This window comes from Equus przewalskii, chromosome 13, assembly GCF_037783145.1.
Source record: "Equus przewalskii isolate Varuska chromosome 13, EquPr2, whole genome shotgun sequence".
Lineage (NCBI taxonomy): Eukaryota > Metazoa > Chordata > Mammalia > Perissodactyla > Equidae > Equus > Equus przewalskii.
In genome coordinates, this window is record NC_091843.1 from 88414206 (window position 1) to 88436109 (window position 21904).

Genomic DNA, 21904 nt, shown 5'->3' on the forward strand with positions numbered 1-21904 from the left:
CAGGTCTGTCTGATGTCAAATCTTATTCATCTTTTCCACTATAATTTCTTCTCAAGGTTCAAATAAGATCTAGTTATATTTTACATGAAATCATGTTAGTGTGTGTCTACATACACAGTATGTGTATGTATATATATATGTATGTATTTATATACACACATATACAGTATGTGATATATATCAATAACAGGGTATATACACACACAGTATATATATGTATATGTATGTGTACACACATACATGTTTGTATACACACTCTCCATAAAGAAGACTAGAAAGTTTTTGAATAGAGAGAGCTATTTATCAACAAATATGTCTTTTAGGTAATTCATATAACTGGGAAGGAAAGTCCAGTGACAGCTGAATATATCACCACCTCAAGAAGTGACCACAGTTCTAACTTGTATCATCATAGATTAGTTTTGCCTGTTCTTAAATATCATATAAATGGAATCATGTGCTATACCTTCTTGTGCCTGGCTTTTTTTTCCCCTCAACATTGACTGTAAGATTCATTCATGTTGTTACATTTGTGGTAGTTTATTCTTTTTTATTGTTGTATTACTGTGGCGTAGTATTCATTGTATGATAAATTTTCGTTGTATGACATCAGTTTGTTTCTCTGATTTTCCTGCTGATGGACATTTAGGTTTTTATATTTTGGCTATCGTGAATTAAGCCTCCGTGAGCATCTGCTACATGTCTTTTGGTGGGCACACGCACTCGTTTCTCTTGGATATGCACCTAGAAGTAGAACTGTTGAATCGGGGGATACTTGCTTAGCTTTAGTGAATACTGGCAAACAGTTTTCCAAGGTGGTTATATCATTTTATATTCCCACTAGTAGTAGGTGAGAATTCCATTTGTTCTTTATGTTTGGTGACATTTCAAAATATATTTTCAGTTTTTTGTGGATGGATTTGGTTTTGTTTTTTAATTTTAGCCATTCTGGTGGGTCCGAAGTCCCATTTTGTCTTCAGTATAGGAAATCAGTTACTCTTTGGCTCTCGTGAACTAATTCATTGCTTTGCACCAGCTTTAGTTCAGATGGGGTGTTTGGAAGGAGCTGGCTTTGCGTGAGTCCAGCATCGACTTTAATTTACCTTCAGGTGTTGGAGGTGAGGGAATACAGGCGTTAGGTTCTTTAAAAGCTTGCTGGACTTCGCTGTCATCCTTGACCCACTGCAGCCCGTTGTTGTAGAAGTAATTTGAGGTTGGAGCCAGGGCCAGCCTTTGTTTTCAGTTTTGACCTTGGATCTTTTCACCTCTTAGAGCTGTAGCCCTGTCTGTCGAAGGAGAGCGTTAAAGTAGAATCTCCGCAGTGGGAAGGTGCAAGAAGCTTATCTTTCCTGGATTATCTTTTAGCATTCATTGATTCCACCTGTTAATTGAGTTATTTTCTTCCTGGCATCCATTATTTGCTTTTTTCTTTATAACAAAATAAATATAGCTCTTACTCAGGGGAAATAAACACCTGAATATATATTGTAGGCATTTGTCTGGTGCCAATTTATCTTCTTTTTATTTGTTTTAGGTGTAGACACTTTGGTAGTTACTTAATTCATTTCAATGCATAACCTACTGTGAGGTGATCTCAATGGTGGTTTAAACGTTAGCTTGTATGTAATTTGTCACCCAGAGAAAAGTGTTGCCTTGGGCAGGATAATACTCATTTTTCACCAGAGTAGAGTTTTTTTGGCCAAATTATAAAATGTTGGTGAAATGGAGAGAACATCTCCACTTCAAATGATAAATTTTTCACTTGCTTTTTTTTTTAATAGGAAATTGAGAAAAGAAGAAGAATAGAGGAAGCATACAAAAATGCCGTGACAGAACTTAAGAAAAAATCCCACTTTGGAGGACCAGATTATGAGGTGAGAAGTTATATTTTGATCCTAGAAAGGGAAACATATAGACCATATCTATCGCAACAGTGATTAATTTGTAAACAATACTTTCATAACCTTTAAATATTCTAAATACATAATTTGTTCTTCAGTGTTTATTTTAATTAAATGTGCATTTCTTAATATATAAATGCTAGACTTACTCTGAAACAGATTTTTTTTAATGCCTGCAAAGTTTAGTATAGGCTTTAAAACAGCTCTCTCTGCTTTAATAAAGGACAAGTTTTTATCTCCCCTGTGAGAATGATAATTTTTAATATTATCTTCTTTTTTTTTTAATTTTTTTTAATAAAAGCACCTTAGGAAGAAAAGCCTGAGTACTTTACGGACAAAAGATTTTAGTCTGTGATATATAATGCAAGGTCTTATCTGTAGGAGGGCTTGAACTGTTCTAATTGCCTTGCTTTATGTTTGAAAATGTCTGAAACCAACTTCTTTTCCCTTTTGGTTGGTAGGCAATCAGTAAAATCTCCCTCTCCATATACACATACATATATTAAGATTTTATTTTTCTGTGATATTTCTTTAAAGAAACAAAGGGTAAGATAAATATCTGGTAGTTCTCTTTAACCTTGTTGATATTCCTGAAATGAACATTTTAAAAATGGAGTGCCAAGGAGTATCATTGAGATAGAAGTAGAGTGATAAAATAGTTATAAACAGATTATATTTAAGAAAATAGAAGAAAAATTTCTTGCCATTTCTAGAAGGGAAAGAAAAGAGCTGCTACTAACTGAATATTTTTTATGTTAGAGTTAATTTCCAACTGTGGATATCTATAACATGAGACTTCAGCCATAATATGTATTTTAAAATTATTAAACTGTCAATTCATTTATTCTAGAATGTATAAAAATTATATAATTAGATATCCTCTGGGGTTTTTAAAAATATAGTTTACTGAAAGATAAGCTGTTAAAATTGTTATTTTTATTCTGAAGCTAAGCAGATCGTTTTGCTATTTTAGGTTTATTTTTGAGGGGAACTATCAACTTTTTGAGATTTTTTCTCTTATAAATAGTGTAGACATTCATTATAGAAAATACAAAAAAGCCTATGTTTTTAATTTAACGATATATGGTACCAGTTTGTCTCCTATCAGCAATACGTAAGTATAATTGTATACTTGTTTATCTCCACTTCTGTCAACACAGATTCTTTTTCAGGGGAGAAGAGCAGGGTGGAGGGAAGAAGAGCCTTGTGCTAGGTATATGTGTTTACTAGTTTCTGATCCAAAAAAAAAAGTTCGTGCACGCCACTTCAGTGGCCTGGGGTTTGCCGGTTCGGTTCCCAGGGTGTGGACCTACATACTGCTCATCAAGCTGTGCTGTGGTGGTGTCCCACATACAAAATAGAGGAAGATGGGCACAGATCTCAGCAACAATCTTCCTCAAGCAAAAAGAGGAGGACTGGTAACAGATGTTAGCTCAGCGCCAATCTTCCTCACCCCCCTCCCCCAAAAAAAAAGCATTCTCTTGTTAACCTAAGTAAAGAGATAAACTGAGGCAGGCTCAAATTACCAGAAATTGAGTTTATTTGGGAATAGCAGAGGAATTGCAGTACAGAAATGCATGCTGTAGCAAGCTACAGGCAAGTCCGTTGAGGGTTGGGGAGAGCTATATTTGTGGACAAGGATGCAGTAACGGGGAAGACAAGCCACAGTCCAAGCAGTAAGTTCAGTGGCTTCAGGGTGGAGAGAGACTCTTGGTGTATGTTCATTGGTCAGCAGATAAGCTTTAGTCTCCTGTATATTGGGCATTTATGGGAAATCAGTCTCCTCCCTTCCTAAGTTCCATTCTTCTGAGGGTGCGTGTGTGAGATCTGTCCATTTTCCATCCTCTGCTTCCATTTTAGATTGAAATCCTTTCACACTCTACTTCAAATACAAATAATTATCTGTATTTTCTGTTTTTTAAATTTTTTAATCATCTCTTCTAAACATACTGTTAATATATCATATGGATTTTTTAAAATTATAGTTTGGGCCTGGCCCTGTGGCCGAGTGGTTAAAGTTCCGTGCACTCCGCTTTGGTGGCCCGGGTTTGCAGATTCAGGTCCCGGGTGCAGACCTGCTCCACTCACCAGCCACACTGTGTCAGCATCCCACATACAAGAAAATAGAGGAAAACTGGCACAGATGTTAGCTCAGGGCTAGTCTTTCTCAAGCAAAAAAAGGGAAGATTAGCAACAGACGTTAAGGTCAGGGCGAATCTTCCTCAAGCAAAAAAAATTATAGTTTAATGTAGGAATCTATATTTCATTCCACTGACATTTATAGAATAAACCATCCTTTTCCCACCCATTTGCAATGCACCTTCCTCTTTCTCTTTTAATGAGGAAAATGGTTAAGGGTGCTTTATTTTTTTCCTCACCGACTCTTGTGGTATCAAGTTAAATATACAATTCTTAAATTAACTAGGGCCTCTTTTTACGTTTTTTTTTCTTCCTTTTGGAGTTTTGAACCATCTGTATTTTCTTGTGTCACTACTGCACTTGCATGGATTTTAGACACTAGTTCAAAATATGACTTTATTTTGGTTCCTATCAAACACTCATGGTGTTCTAATTATTGAACAAAGTTTAAATATTTCTGAAATATTGTAACTTAAATCCATTCCTTAAGATTTACTGTGACACAAGGCACCATGCTGGGCGTGGGGGATAGTGCCAAGAACAAGGCAGACAAGGATCCTGCCTGGGCACCCTGCCTCAGTGTGTAATGGGAATACAGACTTGTTAACAGGCAATTGGAGTGTTATGAAGCTCTCATAACACTGGGAGGATGCTGAGTCAGGGTTGGCTTCCCAGAGGAATCATCTTAGCGATAGACTTAAGAATAAGTAGGCTGAGTAGATGTTAACCAGGCAAATAGCCTGGACAGAGTGTTTGCTTACGCAGGCTGAGAGGAAGGGAAACATTTGGAGGCCAGAAGCAGAAGCTAGTGATTTGCCACAAGGGAGCTGGAAGAGCGCCTATCTGTGGAGAGTGGAGCTGATGGAGAGGAGGGAGTCAGTCGTAAGCCCGGCTAGAAAGGTCTTCAGGAATCATACAGATCCTCAGGCAATGGGTTTCAAGCAAGTGAGATTTTCACTTTTTCAGTTTAAAACATCATTCTTGCGTCCTGCAGTGAGGAGACTGGATTCAAGGTGACAGTTGTGACTAGGGGCTTGGAGACTTGTTCAGTATTACAGGTGAAGATTGAAAATAGCCTAAATTAGGATAGAGCAGTAGGAATAGACAGGACAAGTTAGATATCTGGAAAGTGGGATTGAAGGGTGTGGTGACTGAATGAGGGGAAAGGGAGGCATCTAGGAACGGCCCAGGTTTCTGCCTTAGACAGGTGGGTGTGGAGGTAGGAGCGGAACAGGTTGTGGACATGTTGCATATGAGTTGAAACATTCGCCTGAGGAGGTCTTATATATTACTAGATGTAAAGGTCTGACGCTTAGGAGAGAGATCTAACACTTAACAGGCTGTGGATGTAGGAATCATCAGATGAGGGCTGAAGTCTTAGAAGTGAGCAAGAATGCTATGGGGAGAGCAAGTGTGGAACCCTGGGGAACACTTCACATTTAAGGGATAAGCAGAGGAGGGAAGAGCCTGCGCTGGAGCCCAAAGAAGTGTGCTTAGAGAGAGAGGAACTGGGAAGTTAGGAATCCAGGGAAGAGAACTCTTTAGAGAGTCATTATCCTAAGAAATGCCACCAATGGGGCAAGTGAGATAGACCGTGGAGTGCCAATAGACTTAGCAATAAATAGCTCTTTCCCTTGGTAAGCGTGGTGAGATAAAAGTTAGGTTTTTTTAAGTTTTTTAATAACCTTTTTTATTCCAATTACTTTAGTTCTCCCTCAGTTTTGCCATCTAAGGAAAAATGTACCTGTCTTATTTGCCCGTTTCACTTGTCAAAGTAGAGTGTTTTAATGCTGTGGTTCCCAATTAGTAGACTCTTGAGACTCAGACATGATTGCGTAGATTGAATAAGCATTACAATTTTTAAAAGTGTAGATATGGTTATGATCAATAGTTTAAAAATCATTAGAAAATATGTTTGAGTTCAGAGTAGGTTTTGGATAATTTGTGTTTTTCTCACATCAGCAAAGACCACAGTGATACTGCTGTCGCTTGAGTGTCTTTGAAATGTTTTGACCTTGTAAAGGGAATCCTGTAGGAGAGAGGCCTCTGGAGTGTTGTTACTATTCTTTTTCATAATCCAGCTGGTTGTTAGATGGTTGTAGTCACTTCATGATAATTCAATGAGATGTGCACTGTTCTGTGAGTGCGTTGTAGTTGAATAAAAAATCGGGCTTGTTTGAAGTGGATTGTGAGGGAGTCCTCATAACTCTGAAAGAACTCCTGCATTAAATCTCATAGACCTGTGCCACATGACAGGAGCATTAACCATAGTTCCTCCCACCCTTCCAGTGTGCCGCAGCTTGTAGCAAGGGTGGGATCTGTCGCTAGATGCTTTTTAATGGAGTAGTGATGATTTAGGATTATCACTCTAACTGGGAAGATTCCAGACAGACCAGCAATCATTCATTTGTCTTATTTTGTGTATTTAAAAATTTAGGGAACCTTAAACCCAAGCCTACCTTTTTAGCCTCCACTTTTACTTTGGTATGAAGCTTCTGTCCCACTTAAAGTCCACTTAAATTTGTCTTATTACAGCAGGATACACACGTACCTCATTTGTTTCCATTTTGCTGTTGTTCTTTATACTTTTATCTTGTGATACAGCTGAGGTCCCACTTACATTAAGAATCACTCGGAGGACTTATTAAACACACATATCCCTGGCTCCACCCAAGACCTACTGAAAAAGAATTTCTGCATATGAGGCCCTGGGAAGTTGCATTTTAACAAATTCCCCTGGCAGTTTACAGGTGACTGAGAACCACTACTCTGCCAGCTCACCAGGCTTTCAAGCATCAGCTCAACTTTTTTCTCCATGAAATAATTGTCTTTGCTTAGGAAGATCCCCTCAGAACTCCTGTCTGTACTTTTCATTGGCTCTACATCTTCCACAACTTTGTTCTCACCTTTCTACAGTTTTCTCTGGTTTCTGTCACCAAGTCCTCGAGTCACAAGTGCTCAGCTCTGCCACTGTAGCCTGAAAGCAGACATAGACAGTACATTAGTGAATGAGCATGACTGTATTCCAGTAAAACTTTATTTTAATTTCATGTAATTCCCACATGTCATGAAATATTATTCTTTTCATGTTCCCCAAACATTTAAAAGTGGAATTCTTAGCTTAAAGGCTGTATGAAAGTAGACGGCAGACTGGATTTGCCCCAGCCCCCTCTTCGTGACGATAGCCCTAACACAGTGTTGGTCAGTATACAGCTCATTTTGAGTACTGGGTGAGTGAATTCATTGTAACACTCATGTTTTTACACAGAGCATATGTTACTCATCTTTGTGAAAATATTACCTAGTGTACTAAATGATTCATAAATGTTTGTCGAGTCACTTTTCAACTTTTCCCTTAGAGTTAATGCCGGGGTTATCAGTGTTTTCTATTTTCTTAAATCAACTGCTTTTTTTCCCCTGTGTTTTGAATAGGAAGGCCCAAACAGTCTGATTAATGAAGAAGAGTTTTTTGATGCTGTTGAAGCTGCTCTTGACAGACAAGATAAAATAGAAGAACAGGTATATCTGTTGCTAAAAATCCTAACACTAGGCATTCCTTGATATTTGTTATTTCATGTAAATAGAATTTGAAAATCATGAACCTAGTGACCTAGAAATTGGACTGTGTCTATGTTAAGTCAGAAACAGAAGAATCTTTATAAGCTGGTTCCTTCATTGATCAATTTCCAAGCAATACAAAGAAGACAAGTGATTGCTGAAAGGAAGTGTGCAGTTAACACGAAGTTAAACGGAAACATTCTGCTTCTTCCCTTTGAAGTACCCAACTTTATGATCATGCTGTTGTTATCAAGAACGTATTTACTCTGAGTAAAAGTCTCTCTGAATTTCTCTCTACCATCAGGTACCGTAGGAATTCAAAAGGAAAATGACCAAGAACTTACTTTTCTTCTATGTTAGTACCATTCCTTTTTTATTAACTCCTTTATTGCTTTCACTACCTTCACCTTCACTTACTTCCTGACTTTTAACTTTGCTCCGTTATTTTTTCGTCATTAAATTCACAGCAGTTATACCCAGCTCCTTCTGTGGAAATTAAAGGAAAGCATTTCTTAAATCCTTTCGCTGTGCTTTCAAGATTAATTTGATCCTTTGCCGTCTTTAATTCTGCAACAATGCAGTTACCATTTATTACCACTAGATGGTACTTAAGGATGAGTCTTAGTTAACTCTTCCCAGGACTTTAAGCTTCTTGCAAATAAGTCATGTGTATCAGTTTTACGCTGCGAATGGACTTCCATAGAAAAGTTGGCTTGTTCATTCCCTGTCATTGTTAAGGCAGTCCTGGCTGTTATGCCCTCTTACTGCTCTGTCCACCTGAGGCTAAATCACCTGCAGTAGTGACTGTTTGCTTTTCATGCTTATTTTTTTTCTAAATCAGTGATAAAAAGTTCATGTCACATTAGTTTATAAAGCTCATTGCTCATTTTTTATACCCCAAAAATGCTACACAGCATTTCATAAGAGTGGGAACTTTCAGTTCCTAAATGAGCTCTAATTTTGGATGCCAGAAGTATTAACTGAAGTAGTATCATTGTGTTTAGTTTTTTAGAGTTTTTTTTTTTCCTTCACTGTGTTTTCTTAATCCAAGATGAATTATTTTGGGAAGAATAGTGAACTATGAGGTCAAGACAACATTGGTCTTAGTTTTGCCACCAACTAACTCTGTAGCTCTAAACTTAACAGTTCAGTTCTCTGGGCCTTGATTTCTAATCTGTGAAACAAGGACTTCCACTAGATGATTGGAATCCTCCCTTCTGGCTCTAAAATGCTGCTCTACTGAATATCAGTATGGTGGTTGAGTTGGAGTTGAAAAGGATCAATGAAACTTTGTGTATGCTTTTAGAAAAGAGAAATATTCCTGGGGCTCTTAACTCATTTAATTTCAGTCTGTTCTCTATGAAACAAGTCATTAAACAGACCATGATTTTCCTTGCCTAATAGCCAGGCACATAATTATGACAAAGGTAATTAGTGTGGTAGTCGTCGTAAGCCTCAGTAATCCATGAAACCAGTTCTGAAGGCCCAGATCACTTCCCTCACCGTGCGCTGTAGACGTTACCCGGGTCACTTGCCTCACCGTGCACTGTAGACGTTAGACAGATCACTTCCCTCACCGTGCACTGTAGACATTACCCGGGTCACTTCCCTCCCCGTGCACTGTAGACGTTACCCGGGTCACTTCCCTCACCGTGCACTGTAGACGTTACCCGGGTCACTTCCCTCACCGTGCACTGTAGACGTTAGACAGGTCACTCCCCTCAGTGTGCACTGTAGACGTTAGACAGGTCACTTCCCTCACCGTGCACTGTAGACGTTAGACAGGTCACTTCCCACACCGTGCACTGTAGACGTTAGACAGGTCACTTCTCTCACTGTGCGCTGTAGACGTTAGACAGGTCACTTCCCTCACCGTGCACTGTAGACGTTAGACAGGTCACTCCCCTCAATGTGCACTGTAGACGTTACCCGGGTCACTTCCCTGACTGTGCACTGTAGACGTTAGACAGGTCACTTCCCTCACCGTGCGCTGTAGACGTTAGACAGGTCACTTCCCTCAATGTGCACTGTAGACATTACCTGGGTCACTTCCCTCACCGTGCACTGTAGACGTTAGACAGGTCACTTCCCTCACCGTGCACTGTAGACGTTACCTGGGTCACTTCCCTCACCGTGCACTGTAGACGTTAGACAGGTCACTTCCCTCACCGTGCGCTGTAGACGTTAGACAGGTCACTTCCCTCAATGTGCACTGTAGACATTACCTGGGTCACTTCCCTCACCGTGCACTGTAGACGTTAGACAGGTCACTTCCCTCAATGTGCACTGTAGACGTTAGACAGGTCACTTCCCTCACCGTGCGCTGTAGACGTTAGACAGGTCACTTCCCTCACCGTGCACTGTAGACATTACCTGGGTCACTTCCCTGACCGTGCACTGTAGACGTTAGACAGGTCACTTCCCTCAATGTGCACTGTAGACGTTAGACAGGTCACTTCCCTCAGCGTGCACTGTAGACGTTACCCAGGGCTCTCAACAGCACAGCCACTACATAGGTATTCTGTAGTGACACGTTTTTGAGTTTACATTGTTTGTTTTACATTATTTGCCAACATAGGGAAAGACGTGTACAATACAGTGTTACTCAGAAATGGGATCTTAGCAGATGTGCTCAGATAGTGTTGAATAGAACTTACCAGTCATCTTCTGCACAGTTAGAAGATGAGCTCACACACAACACAGTGCAGTTTCTGGTAACGTTATATTTAGTAAATATTTATTGAATGAGAAGAAACTAGGCAAGCTGAGGAGGAGGGACGAGGTTATCTGGCATCTTAACAGGAGTGAGATGATGGGGTGAAGGCAGAAAGGAGACAGATATATATAGTATGTTCTTTGGACATAACTGAAACAAACAATGACATTGGTTCAAATGGTACAGCCCTGCAGGGCCCTGATGAGGCGGAATGATTGGAGTAATTTGGCCAGAGTTTGGATAAGAAAATTACTTTGTCAGCAGTGTAAGATTGGTTCATGGTAAATGATACCCTGCTGGTATCAGAGTCTGACTAGGAGCAAAATCAGAGAACTAATCCCTGGTCAGAGGTAGTATTTGTAAGTCCAAAAGAAGAGATTGAAGTTGGATACATGAAGTAAGTCTCAGGATTTGGCAAAATTTGTGTCTTTAGAGTAGTTTATAATTCAAATATTTACAAGTACTAAAGTGTTCAGTAATTAAATCTTGGTAGTTCCAGGTTATACTATCCCTACCCAAGCTGCAAAATACACTTTAAAACCTTCCCATGTTAACACGATATTTTTTCTGAGTCACAGAGTGAAAAGGTCAGGTTACATTGGCCTACATCCATGCCGTCTGGAGATGCGTTTTCTTCTGTGGGGACTCATAGATTTGTCCAAAAGGTAAGCTGATGTCAGAGTTTACTGAGAGTATATGTCGTATGGTTCTTCACTGTTGATGGAACTATCTTCTTGTATAAGTTTTCTCCCTTTTCTTGAATTTAAGTAATGAGATATTTTTGGTATTATGTATTTTCTTCCATTTACATCCTCCAAAAGAGTTAGAAATCTTCTGAACATAATGTTCTTTCTTTTTTATTTAAGGGGAAAAGGAGGGGTGGGAGTAGATAGGGTGTCTCTAGTACAAAATAGTTAACCAGAAGCATAGCCAGTTATAGTAATCTCTTTTTTCTTTGGGGTTAATTGGTATTATTTTGTATTATTGGAAGCACTGCATTCTTTTTAGGAAGAGTTTGGAGCATAACACATAATAGGTGCATGAAGTCAGCACTTGCTGCTGAGCTTGTTTCGTATGGTGCTTTGTTCTCTCTTTCTTTATCTTGTGTTTGGAAGTTGGTACTGAATGCTCTGTTGTGCCTTTGTTCTGATGACTTGGTTTTTTCTTTGTCTGTCTCTGGTAGCCCTATAGTCGCTCTTCCTCCATGTCTTCCATTGATCTAGTCAGTGCCTCTGACGATGTTCACAGATTCAGCTCCCAGGTACTGTATGAATGTATAGAGTGGACTTGCGTCTTTCTGTGCTATATTTCAGCCTGCTTTCCTGGTTCCTAGAAATCTTTTGGTTAGGCCACTTGTTTTGGTTTTGAATTTTAAATAGTAACAATAAGCATTAAAAAGGCCTTCCTTGTCTACTAAATAGTTCTCTACCAGGCTTGCATGTGCACTTTGAATCCCATACTGTGAATAGCTTGGAATTCTGCCGAATAGAAAGTACTCCCGGAAAATTTCAAACTGAATTGAAATGAGTAGAAGGTCCCTGGTTTTTAAATATCACGTAATATCTGTCTCTTCAGACAAGATTCAGCAGCTTTGAGGGACATGGTCTATGAGATATGTTAGAGCTCAAAGCACATCTCAACAGTCTCACTTCTGATCTAATTTAAAATATTTCATAGTTATATTCAAGAGGGAAATAACTTTTTAAATAAAATTTCTCTCATTACCATTATAATGTTAAGCTCCAGTTGAACAGTATTTCCCTTATGCAAATTATCCTGGGGTATTATAAGTTAATATTGCTGTCCGAATGCTAAATTTATGGAAATTGGTTTTAAGTTATTTAGCATCGGTAAGGATTTAGGAATTTAAGACAGGAAGCTGCATGCTTGCAGTCTCTGCCCTTATAGTAAAATCAAAGTATGCTTGGAGGAATACTTTTTAGCATCAGCATTGGTTAAAAAAATTTTTTTTATCTTCACATCTTTAGCATTCCACTTTGTATCTTTATGGTGATTGCGTTTTATTGGGTTGCTGTATGTTATCTCATGTTAAGAACCTGCGCTCTGTAGTTGAAATGACCGAGTTTAAATCCTGGTTAGCTGCAGGGTGTTGGACAGCTTTTCTGACTCTCCTGTGCTTCGCTTCTGTGGTCCAGCTAGGACTGTGCTCCAGCTAGAGCCTGGCACATAGTGAACGCTCAGTAAGTGTTAGCTCTCATTAGCTTTGTAATAACATCATTTCTCTGAGCTAATCAAAATGACATACTTTTTTTCTCTGTGAGTATTCCAACAAAAGTTTTTAAAAGTCATAGTTTAAAACAGATTTCTCTTTTGTGTAAACATGTACGAATAAAATTTGTTAGTTCTTAACTATGTAATAAAGAAGAAAACTAAGTTTAAGACTCAAAATGTGTTTTTCTGACCTTTCCAGCTTTTTTCTCCTTGCATATTTTGGAGAAAGAGATGTATCAATTCTTCATCAGAAATCACCCATAGCCAAACTTATTACAGTATTTCTTACCTTTTGCTCATCCATTATGTGTGCTTTTAAAAAAGTGACTCATATTCACAATAATCAGTGACAAAACTAGGTAATACTGGGAGACTTTGGTTTACTCTGCTGAGCTCCACGTTGCATTAAAATAATAAAGTAACAGATTAACTAAAAGCCATCAGTACTGGTCACCATGTTCCTTTAAAATATAAGAATACACAGGTTATAAATGAAAGGAAATGTAATGAGAGCGAGAAAAGAATGTAAGCTCCTGATGGGTGCCTAAGAATGAGGGCTTCTGACCCCAACCGTGGAGCTCTAGAGCAGCTGATAGCCTTCAAGCACAGATGACCACGTCGCTGAGAAGCAGGTGCCTGGATCTGTACAAGACTTTGCCAAATCGTAGCTTACTTCTTTACCTAATTTTTTGTGTAACTCTTGAATATAAGTTGAGAAAAATCTTTCTAGTGGATTTTTTTCTAATCTGTGATACTCAAGGTTGGTCAGATTCTGTTTTTAGCTTTTGATTATTGTACCGTTTTGTATGCCAAAAGAGACAAAAATAAAGAAAAATAACATCCAGGTCTTCAAGTATTGTCCTTGCTAAAGTATTTATTATCATTAGCAGACCTTGGCTCTGGTAATTAACTGTTGCTTAATTTTGCTTTGCCATCTACATACGTGTCTTGGTTTATGACTGCCTTGTTCTTGTTGAAATGATGTTCATAGTCCTAATAGGGTAGGATAATTAAGCGTAGAACTGAGACAGGCACTGAAAATAATTTCAAATTAAGGAAATTAGGAATTACTAGGAAATTAGTAGTGACACATGAATCTGTCTGATGGGTGTATCCTGGGAGTGAAGTAGCTCTAAATCAAAGTGCACACAAAGTAGACAGGACTTGACTCATAAACAAATCTTTCTGGTCACATTTCTTTGCATAACACAGTCACATTTATTTGCGTAACACAGTTACCATCAAAAATCAAATGGCAAAAAAAATCATCCTCTGTTGGAAAAAAAAGAAAAATCAAAGGATGAGCAGTGCTCTGCAGGTTAATCTATGGTGAGCTTCAGTGCAAATCACTTCTGTGTAAAGCTTTTTCCCACTGTATGTCCATGGTAACACGTTGTTGTGGTTATTATGTATTTCACCCCTCCCTTTTTACTGTGTAAGTAATAATGCTAATTGTAGCAGAGATGGAAAGTAAATTAAAATACTAAATCACTGTTAATATTCTCATACGTATTCTTTTCCATATATATATATTTTTAAAAAATCAGGCACATATTGATAAATACACCCACGTTAATAATTGTCTTTTTTTACCAAAGTAGATAATTCTGTATCTACTATTTTGGAACCACCTTTTTTCCTTTTTTTGACATATAATTAGGCCCATCTTCCTATCAGTGAATATAGGTCTACATCTCCTTGTCTATTACATGGCTACGTGTACTGGCTTTACCTATTCAACCTAATATTGAGCATTTAGTTTATTTTCAGTTTGTCTCTATTATACAGGGTGCTACATGGGCATCCTTGTGTATACATCTTTGTACACTTATCCAGTTATTTTCTTAGAATATATTCCTAGAAGCAGAATTGTTAGGACAAAGGGCGTGCACACTTCTAAGTTTTTTTTATTCTTATTCCCTAACTGTTCATTAGAAAAGTTGAACCAACTACACTCCCAGGTCAGTTTTCTTTTGCTGTAATGACACTGAATATTGTAATTCAGGTAATTTTTGTCGTTCTGATAGACGAAAAGTGTTATTTTTGCTTCTTAGCTGTTTGCATTTCTTCTGTGAATTAACTAATGATGTCCTTGGCCATTTTTCTTTTGGGTTAGCAGTACACTGTTAATTTGTTATTAACAGATGTTCTATCCAACAAATCCCTCTGTGCCTCTGACTCCACGTGTAACAGTAGGCATAGTTGTGTTGCTTTCACATGGGTAGGAGAAAGAAATCTGAGCTGCGTTTGAACCCTTCTAGGACTTTTGTTCGTTAGAATTTTGTTGTACCATCAAAGAGCAATTTTCTTTTAAAATTTCTGTATTAATAATGTTAGAAATATACAATTAGATAACCTCCTAAAATGGCATACTGAATGATTCAAATGTGAGGTGGAAGAAAAGGTTAGAATTGGAGTGCCATCACCTCTTGTTTCAAATTTATCTCGCTTTTTTCAATAGTTCCTTTGATATGAAACTGCTGTGTGTGTCAGCACATCATTTTCAACTCTAGGTGCAAAAAAAATACAAGGGCATGATTCCTTAAATTATGCTTAGTCTAATTAAAACTTGCAAACACTAGGGGGCTGGCCCCGTGGCTGAGTGGTTAAGTTCACGCGCTCTGCTACAGGCGGCCCAGTGTTTCATTGGTTCGAATCCTGGGCGCGGACATGGCACCGCTCATCAAACCACGCTGAGGCAGCATCCCACATGCCACAACTAGAAGGACCCACAATGAAGAATATACAACTATGTACGTGGGGGCTTTGGGGAGAAAAAGGAAAAAAATAAAATCTTTAAAAAAAGAACCCACAAGGGTGTGTTACAGCTTTAAAAAAAAAAAAAAAATCTTGCAACCACTGTTAAAGCAGGTGCAACCTGCTTCAATGATTGTGACCCAGTGTTTTGGTTTTTTTTTTTACATGATAGCAGGTGTTTCTAGTAACGTTATTTCCTAGTATATCAAACTTTAAGCCTAATAAAATGGTAAATTTGGCTTATATTTATTCTTGTCAGCCAAGTTAATGGTCTTGTTTCCCACTTATTTTTGATACACACAATCATAACTGAAAATAGTAAACAGAGCAGATCGTTAGGTTAGGTCTGAAGTGTCAGTGTGGTCACGAATGCCCAAGCCACTGCCCCTGGGTGACACCGACTACTTCCTTATGTTATTGCAGTGAACATAAAACTCATTACACAGAGTTTACCTGTGTTACGTCTCTTCTTAACCTTAATGTTATTACCTCGAGGAAGATGCCATAATGGATAAAGATTTCACGAGGAAGGCTTTGCAGGGATGGTTGCTACAATAATTTTACTGAGTATTTCATTAGTTTCTTTAATTTCCTAGAAGCACAGCACTGAATACATCTTGTTTGTTTCTTTCTTGGACTTTTTCAAGCCTTCTTAGGTCAAGGAAGTTTAAGAACAAAAGACTGAAAACTTGTCCATAGATGCAATGGTGACTATGATGGGAATGCCATTTTTCCATCTGTATAGAAAGACAGTGTTTTAACTTAGGTTACCTCCTATCAATATATATTTGTGGAATCCAGATTCTTTTGTACCAAAACACCTCATTTTTCAAGCATTTGAAATAACTTATTCAGAAATAATCTCCCAAACAAAAACGCAATTACCTCATACTTTCCAACAAAAGAACTAAGTGGCCCTAAAATTTTTTTTAACAGAACTGTCTTTGTTTTTTAACAGAAAGAAATCCTTCACATTCTTCTTTCACAAGCAATCTGTCTAAAGTAGGGCTTGTTTGGGGGAAGCATAATAACTATAGGTGTTCTTAACTCTCAGTGTCCCACCTAGGAAATACATATTCAAATCTAAAGATTTGTAAGATCTTGGAATCTGAAAAGGGTAAAAGTTTCTCCCAATGTGACACAAATGAATCAAGCCAGTACTACTGTGGTTTATTTATGCGTACTGACCGGACCTTTCTTTGTTCTTCCTCTTTTGGCAATCAGATACATTTTTTATGTATTTGTAACTTGGACTCCTGCATTAGTCATCCTTACCTTCTGAAAGCGGATTTAAAAATTATAGACAGACAGGTTTTTCCAGGCAGCCTCTGAAATTACGTTTTCCAATTAAGGCTTTATAAAATTATAGAATGTATTGTTAGTCACATTTTAAAACTTGTCTCAAGTCTGTAACCCAACACCATTCACATTGTTTTGAGGATTATGAATAAAACAAGAAAATATTATGTTAGTGTTTATTTAGTATAAAAATAGATCGTAGAATCTCAGCGTAAACATTTTTACCAAAAAGTTTTTTTCTAATACTTGCCAATTAGAGAGACACTTAAAGCCATGCCTACTTTCAGTAACAAAAATGCATTCTGAGATCCAGAGAACTTGAAGTAGCAGAAGTACGTGCCACAGCAACATGTTGCTAACATGCTTTTGAGCAGAAAGATTATATCCACAGGGTGAATAATTTTAAGAATTTCTGACCGCAAACCATTAATGTATTTATTTCAGAATATGTGTAAACTTGATTCTTACTCTGTATCCCTAATGAACTGATAGACTTTATGTAAAATAAGTAGTTAAACTTAGGAATAAATTTTTAAATTGAAATAAATATGTATTTTCCAACTCTCACTCCTTCTCTAATGTATTTATTACATAAAACAAAATTATGAGTAAAAGGTTAGAAAATAGAGCTTAGGAAAGGTGTTCATGTGTAGACGGTAAAGGAGCCAATTCCTTCGGAGACAATTGTTTGATCACTTCAGTTCTATTTAAAACACATTTCAGACTGGAGACTGCAAAGAATACTCAAGTGAAATCTTACCAATAAGTCTGATGGGGGATTCTGAGAGTATGAAGCAGTCAACTTGACCTGCTTATGTCAGACGTGTAGACTAATTGGATAGTTAACAGTAGACGTTGCATTTAAATTTCATTGAAAGAAATTTAGTTCAAAATTTAGAAAGAATGAACTTAGAAGTGAGTATTTGTAAACGTTTTCATATATGAGTATTAGCATTGTTTCTAAAAGAACTTAAAACAGTGAAATTGGAATCAAATAGGTGGGGAGTTGGTTATTTTTTGACTTGGCTTATGTTCATGATAAGAGTTATCAGTGAAATAGTGAAAATTTTGTTACCTTTTGCAGGGAAATCTTGACATGTAGCAAACTTTCTAATATCTCCTCTATATAGTCTTACATATGGGAACATTGAACTAGGTAGTCTCTTCGTGCCCTTAGGATTCCATGATATTATACTTTGAGATATCATCTCTGTAAGGAAGCATTTTATGGTTAAAGAATATTTGTTTTTTTCCAGAAAGTACTTATTTTGGTCACTTGATGAACATTAGGGCAGTCTATGTTATTTGAGTGAAGCATTTTCCTTCGCCACATTTCTCCCTCTTGCAACCTGGATATGATATCTGGAATATGGACTAAACTTTTCAATACTATAGAAAATCTACTAACCTTCGTGCCTTTTCGTTGCTCAGTTTCTAAGAACATCATTTCTGAACTGATGTAAACTGAATACCATTCTGTTTTAGAGATTTTGACAAAGCTATTAATTGAATGTAGATTCTTATGGCTTTATTTTTCTTTTCAAGGTTGAAGAGATGGTGCAGAACCACATGACCTATTCATTACAGGATGTAGGCGGAGATGCCAATTGGCAGTTGGTTGTAGAAGAAGGAGAAATGAAGGTAATTCCCAATGAAAGGTTATAGCTTGCTAATTGCTCTTGTGCAGTCATTATCATTACTATTGATAAGAATAAGGCTAACTTTTTTTTTTTCCCCTGAGGAAGATTAGCCCTGAGCTAACTGCTGCCAATCTTCCTGTTTTTTCTGAGGAAGACTGGCCCTGAGCTAACATCCATGCCCATCTTCCTCTACTTTATATGTGGGACGCCTACCACAGCATGGCGTGCCAAGAGGTGCAGTGTCCGCACCCGGGATCTGAACTAGCGAACCCCGGGCCACCAAAGTGGTACATGCACACTTAACCGCTGCACCACCGGGCTGGCCCCAGGATAGCATTTTAAAATTACTTTTAAACAATTATTACGTATGATCAAAGAAGCACCAGATATTGAGAAATAAAATATCCTTTTGCTTCATTGGTTTAGCTTTTACATAATTTCTTTATGATCATATTATAAATCTTTGCACAAACCATTCTGTTTTCCCTAGGCTATGGAGAAAGTAAAATTTGGAGGTTTGGATATGAACAAGTCACAGTTAGCTGATGGCTCTCTATTTGGATATTTCTCATTATTTAGTTATTTTTAGTATACTAAATATTGTTCCCAGATGTCACTTGTTCCCCTCTTTGGTCTATACCTCACGTTTTGTCCTTTCTCTCACTGCATCTTGGATATTTGAACATTGGTCAAGTAATCTTTCTCACATGCCTAAACACAAGAGCCAGAGACTAAGAGGAAGGAATAAGAGGTTCTGAGGTGAACAGAAAGGCAGCAGCAGCAGCGTTGAATCTTGTGTTGCCTCATGTCTAGGGCACTATGCTAAAGATAAAGAGATGATTAATAAGACTCCCTCCAAGCTGAAACTTTAGTTGGGGAAAGACGATTTTGATATTTAAAAGATGCCATTCCTTGACTCCATTCAATAATGTATTGAATGAAGAGTACAGATGAGTAGTGAAGAAAAAATGGAAAAGAAAGATCTCTGATTTGAAACAATTAGCTTGTTTTACACCAAGGAGAAACTTTTGAACTGTGTCTGCAAATGGAAACAAGGTTGAGACAAAGGTGAGGCGAGGCTGTTTTAGACAGGAAATATAACCTGAGCAAAAATTTGAAAGCAATTTCATAGGCAGTAGTTTTGTACAGACTGTGCTGACCGGAATTATTGTAGCAAATGAGATATACTACTAGTTGCTAGAATTTCTGCTCCTCCTGAATAGGGAACAAATTAAGAAATAAGATAGAGGAGACAAGTAAAAGGGATATCAGAATGTTAGTTATAATTCTGATAAGCTGCTTGGAGAGCATGGAGGGCGGCTGCCACAAGGTCTTGCTGATATGTTAACCCAGAATTAAATAGAATGTTTCTGACATAGCTGGCGCTTCACAGGCCTTCCCTACAAGAGCAAGCCCCAAAGGCAGACCAGGAGGCGTGCTCCCTGCAGAAGAAGCAGTTGAGCCCAGCCTGCCTGGTCCTCCTTCTCTACTCACCCTTCAGAGGAGTCACTTTCTCCCCCCAGGGAGGCAGTGAAGGGCTGAGGAGAAAGCAGAGTGAGAACTTCGAGGAAGTCCCTCCATGTGGGGTGAGGAACGGAGAGTAAGTGCTCCTACAGACCAACTTCAGAGAGAGAAACATTGGAGCTTGGTTATGGAGAGCATAGAATAACCTCCTAAAGAGAATAGTCTGTTGTCTGTCACAGTTGGTTAGCCACTGTATGTAAAGTACCATTTTAGAAAGATAACCTGATAAGGGAAGAAACTAGAAACCAAGAAAACCACTTGAGAGAGTCAGGTACAAGGTGATGAAAGCCGCCCTACAAGAGGTCACCAATGGTAGAGAAGTCAAGGTGTTGGATGTCAGATAGAAGATGAGTAAGAAGCTTAACGGCTACGTGAAGTGTGAGGGAGGAAGCAGAGGTCTAGGGTTTGCAGTTTGAGTGACCGGGAAGGCAGCAGTCCCAATGGGATAAATAAAGAAGCGTGTAGGGAAAGGTCGTTTGGTGAGAGACTGTAAGAGAACCTCCATATGAACTGCCTCCCAGGGGCTGTGGGGAGCTCCTTCTCCTTGTGGGAGCATGTGTTTTCATTTCTCCAAAGAACTTGCTAACAGTGCTCTCTAGAGTAGCTAACCCTTTGTAATTTTGAAATACTTAATTTTACTCAGCACTTTAGGTACACAGCCTCAGTATTTAAAGCGAGATAGCATAGCTCTGTATGCCATTTTAGCTTTCTGTCATTGGTTCAGCAATAACTGAGCGCCCGCTGTGCGTGAGGTCCTGTTCCAGATGCCAAGGACACGGCACTGAGCAGAGCTGCCTTGTGTCAGGCCCTTAAGGGGATGGGTTCCAGCACCTCACTGGCCTTCCTGGCCGTGCTGAACGGTCTTTGAGAATGTTCAGTAAATAGTGCCTAAATTAAGTGGGTAGATTTATTTTTTTAACAACTCACAGTAATTAGTCACTTATTATATATGCCTATTTTTCATAGTTGACATTTACCCTGGATTTATAGTTTTAAATATTTTTTATGTGTTGTCTGTGTCAATAATTTGAAATTTTAACTTTATTTCAGCAGAATATTTATGTTCCATAAGTAGATTTTCATAAATAAAATTCTAAAAAGCAGCTAAATTTAAAAAGATACGTTCAAGCTTGTACTTTAGGGGTTTGATTTTCATTTTTTAAACAGGTTTTTAAATATATCCTCCTCAGGTATATAGAAGAGAAGTAGAAGAAAATGGGATTGTTCTGGATCCTTTGAAAGCTACTCATGCAGTTAAAGGTGTTACAGGACACGAGGTCTGCAATTACTTCTGGAATGTTGACGTTCGCAATGATTGGGAAAGTAAGCTGCCATTATTAACATATTTTAATATAATTATTATTTTGAATTTAATATGAAATCCAACTCGGTTTTCTGCATCTCATCTGTAGTTTACGGGGTCACTGTAGAAAATATCTGGAGGAGCCTAGAAGACTTACATTTCAATGGAGCTTTCCACTGAACACAGTGCTTCTCAGTATATATAGCATTTGATCCCCAACCTCAGTAATCCTGCATGACAGCTAGGTAATAAAGTAGAATTCACATAGGTCAGGTGACTTATCAAAGGCCACAGAACTGGTTAGTGGAAAAGCCGGGACTAAAATTAAAAGTTTCTATTTTATCAGCTTCGTTTTTCCTAGACTGTTTTGTTTCCATGGTAAATCCTAGATGAATCCTGCTGTAGTTTGTATAGAGTTATTCTTGGTGTATGTATATTCGCCTTAGGCACCAAATTTCATGAATGCAGATACTTCTGAACATCACAAGATGTTTACCAGTGGCAGTTTGATGTTCTTGTTTCATGAATATCCAGATACAGTTTATTCACCCCAGTAAATTAGGGGTTCTAGGGGAGGCTGTGGTGTTGGGGAATAACTTGTGCCTGAGTACTGCAGTAGTCAGCAGAATTGCCTTCTTGCTGTGGAAGCTAGATACCGCGCCAAAGAAAATGAGACTTCCTGGTGATCAGGCCTCGCAGCCCCCAGCTATGGCCCCACTTCTCAGTGTGGACTACCTCCCATTGGGTCTTCACCTAGGGAGTGCAGAATCCTATTCATTTTATCCTAGTCTCCACTTGTAATTGATTTTCATTATAAGTGAATTAATTACATTCT

General features: G+C 38.2%; 1 protein-coding gene across 6 annotated transcripts in view; it reads left to right on the forward strand.

Moving 5' to 3' along the window:
- The window catches only part of CERT1 (ceramide transporter 1), a 122217-nt gene that overhangs the window by 76741 nt on the left and 23572 nt on the right, over nucleotides 1-21904 (forward strand). For 3 of the 6 annotated variants that reach the window (XM_070571623.1, XM_070571624.1, XM_070571622.1), the window contains exons 8-13: nucleotides 1782-1874; nucleotides 7473-7559; nucleotides 10893-10979; nucleotides 11498-11575; nucleotides 18148-18243; nucleotides 20957-21089. In XM_070571623.1, coding sequence (XP_070427724.1) covers nucleotides 1782-1874; nucleotides 7473-7559; nucleotides 10893-10979; nucleotides 11498-11575; nucleotides 18148-18243; nucleotides 20957-21089 — 574 coding nt within the window. The remainder of the gene's footprint in view (nucleotides 1-1781; nucleotides 1875-7472; nucleotides 7560-10892; nucleotides 10980-11497; nucleotides 11576-18147; nucleotides 18244-20956; nucleotides 21090-21904) is intronic. The other 3 variants (XM_070571628.1, XM_070571627.1, XM_070571626.1) reach the window with 1 other exon arrangement.